Source organism: Macadamia integrifolia, unplaced genomic scaffold (genome assembly GCF_013358625.1).
Source record: "Macadamia integrifolia cultivar HAES 741 unplaced genomic scaffold, SCU_Mint_v3 scaffold2365, whole genome shotgun sequence".
Classification (NCBI taxonomy): Eukaryota; Viridiplantae; Streptophyta; class Magnoliopsida; order Proteales; family Proteaceae; genus Macadamia; species Macadamia integrifolia.
In genome coordinates this window covers 25346-30031 of record NW_024868661.1, presented here as the reverse complement: position 1 = coordinate 30031, position 4686 = coordinate 25346, and the positions used below count along the sequence as shown (strand labels likewise).

The window sequence follows — 4686 nt, the reverse complement described above, 5'->3', positions numbered from 1 at the left end:
GGGGGGGGGAGGAGGGGTTTGGTCATTTCGACTGGGCATTATGCTCATCCGATAGCCACAAAGAGTCGTGCATGCATTGTGCTTTGATAAATTTGAATAATTTAAATAATTTCAGGGTTTAAGATTTATGGTTTAGGACTATTTGTGCTTATGAGGTTGCATTCTTAAGATGAAAAAGGTTGATCACTATACACTAGAGTGCTGGACCATATAATGAAGCTGGGTTTTACAAATTTATTTATTTATTTAATTTATTTTTTGTGGAAAACTAGGTTACAAATTTGATTGATAGGTAAACAATTTAAGGGGCTGTCTATCATCGAATGGTTGGATCGATTATACCATTCCATCACATGGAAAAATTGAAACACTCCTCATGCATTAGTCAAATTCAAGGATGCGCAATCGGTCCATTGGATATGGGTTTGGCCTTCATTTTTTTAATCCAAACATGATCCTTAGAAAATAGAATCGAAAAAAAGTAAAACAGTTTTTATTTTTTTTTTCAAAATCTATGGTTCTTAAGAGTTTTTTTTGTTCAATAAATTTGAGGATCTTGCTATTAGAGGTAAATTTAATTGATTTTATGCTATTTAACTTAGTAAAAGAATGAAATAATAGTCATAAAATATTTAAACCAGGACAATTTCAAGGGAGGATTCAAAAAATTCTCAGCCGTTCTTAGACTTTGTTTATTTGCAAGGGAAATAAAAGCAGGAAATGAAATCAAATCATTATAAAAGGAGAAGCAGAAATTTTTGCAAGGGAAGAGGTTGTGTGGCCCCTATGTCAGCATGAAAGCCAATGGGAATGCATGGAAGGGCATCAAAATAGATGGGACTTTTTATTTCATTGAGGTAGATGATAATTTCACATGCTTCTATGTATCGATGCAAGAGCCATGCGACCAGGCATCATTTTTGTGTCTCTTTTTGTAATCACATATTAATGTTTTATCTTCCATTTCTTAATTAATGATTTTCTTATTTTTTTTCTTTTTTTTTTATATAAAAAATTCAAAACTTACCAAATTTGGTAATTAAAGTTTGGGAAAGGGGTTTCCCTTGTTACTAGTGTAGGAAGGAGTTTGCACACCCCATCAATGGCTGTCCTAAAAATACAACAACAACAAACAAAGCCATTTTCCAACTAAATGGAGTCCGCAATGATTGTCTTAAAAATAATATCATTAATATGAGATATACTAGGGTTGTCAATTCAGGGTAGCCTGGCAGCCCGATCGAACTCGACCATTTAAAGTACAAACCAGCCCAAACCAATTAATAAACATGCCGGGAAGTTCCGGTGCAAAACCCTTACCCCATCGGTTGCATGATTAGACTAACTGAGCTTCATTTGTCTCATTTAATTAATTTATTAATTATTTACTTGAGAAAGACTAGTATGGAAATAAGATGGAGTTGACATGACTCGCCTGGTTTTCTATGAGTCGCTCCGACTCACTAGGATTTAAAGAAGATAAGTCGAGTCACAAAACCTGGTTTTCCAACAATCTTAGGTATATCCCCCGAATTGAAACAATACATGACAAAATTATTGAAAGTTAACTCTTGTAGTCGGCCTGGTTTGAGTCCTAATGGGCTTGTAGCCCAAACTCTTTTTATGAAATCACAATCAAAGAAGATATGTTGTAAAGATTCATGATGAATTTGACAAAACCCACAGATGGGGTCAATGTCCATCCATCTTGACAAGATATCCTTTGTAGGTAGTCCCCTATTGATCGGTCTCCAAAAGAAGAATTTAAACTTAGGATGGATATTGATTTTACAGTGAAAATGCCACCATTGTGAGCAAGGATATAAGCAACAACACCTGTTTGAGCATCCATTGAAGTTGTCAGAGAATTTGTCAACAGATAACTAGCAGCAAGCTTTGTTTTGAAGGATCCCTCCTTTGAACGGAGACACTGCCACCTGTTAGAATGATGGGACAATTGCATCTCCAAGATAAAACTATTAAACTGGGTTGGTAAAGCATTATTTGGAAGTCCCATATTCCAAGTCCTGTTTGTTGCAAATTCACTAACTGTAGAGCGAGATTGCTCCAGAGGTCTAGAATTAAAGGACGATATATCAAGAGTCCTGTTTGGTTGGGATGATAAGATCCAAGGATCATCCCAGAAGAAGGTATTGTTGCCATTGCCTATCTTCTGCAGAATAATGCTTTTTAGAATAGAAAGCACCGAGACTATGCTGTTCCAGCATGGGGATCCTCGAGTGCTTAAAGTCTTTCTGTGAAAAACTAACATGTTACTGAAATATTTTGATTTGAGTACTTGAACCCAAAGGCTCTTATCACTGTTCAACATTCTCCATGTAAGTTTCAGAATCAAAGCTTTTATTGTGGGTTTCGGAGTTCCTGATGCCTAATCCTCCCACACACCAATTAAGGCAATAACATAGTCACTCAAAAGTATTCAAAAGTGCAGTCTTCTTACCAAAAAAAATATAGAAAGGAAACATATCCACCATGTCAATAGACAGTTGAATTTTTACCTAAATCACACTATCAAAGTAAAGCAAACAAACTCAATTGAATTTGTATCTTAGATAGTCGTTATGCGCCCTAGCTTAAGTTCTCCAAAGAAAACTAAACTAAGGAGGCACCAACCATGTTGTTGAAGTTCTTGTTGCTGCTGCATACTTTGTTAAACCATCAGGAACTGAATTGGCTTCAATGTAAAAAATTCATGTTCACTAGGAGGTCTCGAGTTCAAGTCTCCTAGCTGTTACCTACTTCCCTCCCTACCTTTCAGAAAAAAAAAAAAAACTATGAGGTTTTCCATGAATTCGATCTAAATTCCTTTTATATAAAAGCCATTGTGATGGAAATACCATGGAATATGACCAATCATAAAACAAAGTATCAGTGATTGAGAGTCCCTTTCAACCCAGATAGAATCCAAATTCAGGATCATAGTAATCTTTATCACCTAAGGGAAAAAAAAAAAAAAAAAAAACACTACCCAATAAGTAGAGGCAATACCTTCATAAATCACAAAAACTGCAAAGGAGCTCTCAAATGAATTCGCAGAACAGCACTAACAACCGAATGTGCTAGATTACCCAGATATCAGGCATCAATGCTAATTTTGATCCATCAAGATTTGTCCAGTTGGACGTCTCAGTGTCAGTTCAAGATATGAGAAAGAGTATGCCTTCTTTTAACCCCATCTCTTTCTTTTGTATTCTAAGGCCTACAAAGAGTGTTGGAGGCTAGGAAGGTGCTATCCGTCATGTGTAGGACAGAATAACCACATTCCATTCCTTGGCCTTATGGATTTTGTACGTCTGAAGCTCTAGGTTGTACACATGGTTATCCTCATCAGCAAATTCCATTTTTACATTAAAAAAATAAAATAAAATAAAAAAATTGAGCCGGTTCATCAGCACAAGTCACTGAAAGAAATAATGACAATTTTGGATTATCTAGTATTACTTATAAGAACCACATCCATAGTAACAGTCATAACAACATATAGCTAATATCCAGCGCAATTAGACCTAACTGGTGGAAAGAATTATACTCTGCTATCAAAAGCGATTTCAGGCCACTCTCTTGAAACGCCTCTTCACAAGTCCAAGCGTCGGTCAACGCGGCACCCACTGCAGTATTAGCTTCCTTGTAATTCTTAGATTCGAAGGATTCAATTGCAGTTTTTGCATTACGCTCCACCACAGAGTAATGCAACTTACAATCCTGCAAGCAACCCTTAAGATTTGGATCAGATTTTCTATCATTCAAGAGCTCCTCAATGAGTGAACCAATTTTTGTCGCGTTGTCTTTGACTAAATTTGCTGAGATGATCCCTAGCTCTGGGAGATCTGCATTGTGGCTCTTGGGATCTTGTCTAAGAGCCTCAACACAGAAGTCATATTGGAGGGTGCCCTTGTCCCCCTGAGAAGCTTTTTGACATGTTTCATTGACGATATCAGCATCAACCTTGCCTAGAAATAGAATGACCAGAAAGAAGAATACAGGGGACGAGAAGAAAGACAAGGATTGTCTCATGTTTGATTCAACTCTGTTCTATATCTGAAACTCAAATGGGTTGTTGTTTATATTGTGAAGGTCTCTCTATAAGAAGGAAAATTTTTATCAATAAGACAAAGATCCCTTCAAATCTGTAAAACGTTACCAGAATTAGAAACAGCCAGTCTGCCAGACTGCCACTGGGCAGGTTGTATGAACCGTTTAAAAGAGAAACCTTCTGTTACTTTACTTTGACAGCCAATCTACATGATTTGAAGATTTAATGGATTTTATAAATGGGAAGTGAGAAATGAATTCTCCCAAGGATCACATTGTCCCTAGAGTTGACACCACCGGATGGCTTTTGGGAATTGTAAGATATAATCTAATGGGTTTTATGAATGGAAAGTGTGAAATGAATTCTCCCAAGTATCACATAATCCCTAGGGTTGACGCCACCAGATGGGTTTTGGGAATTGTAAGATATAATCTTCGAATCGTCCAATAGCATATAATTAAAGAGCATACTCAACAATAGCTGAAATGCTATGCGGCCACCCGACAATAAGTGCCTAATTTAGACTCTACAATAACCAAAAAGAAACTCATTGGGCGTGTTTGATTCGCTGATTCTACGGAATTTTGTAGAATCATAATTCTGCACTTACTAAACTGTTTGGTTCCGCTTGA

General features: G+C 36.6%; 1 protein-coding gene across 1 annotated transcript; it reads right to left on the bottom strand.

Annotated features, from left to right (window-relative positions):
- Positions 1 to 3423: 3423 nt before the first annotated feature.
- On the bottom strand, positions 3424 to 4104 carry LOC122066371 (putative invertase inhibitor). The gene has a single exon (XM_042630187.1). The coding sequence runs from the start codon at positions 4033 to 4035 to the stop codon at positions 3490 to 3492; it is 546 nt and encodes a 181-aa protein (XP_042486121.1). The 5' UTR covers positions 4036 to 4104; the 3' UTR covers positions 3424 to 3489.
- Positions 4105 to 4686: the final 582 nt, after the last annotated feature.

Excerpts from the sequence above, each read along its gene's own strand:
- LOC122066371 (XM_042630187.1), bottom strand. The coding sequence starts at position 4,035 with ATGAGACAATCCTTGTCTTTCTTCTCGTCCCCTGTATTCTTCTTTCTG.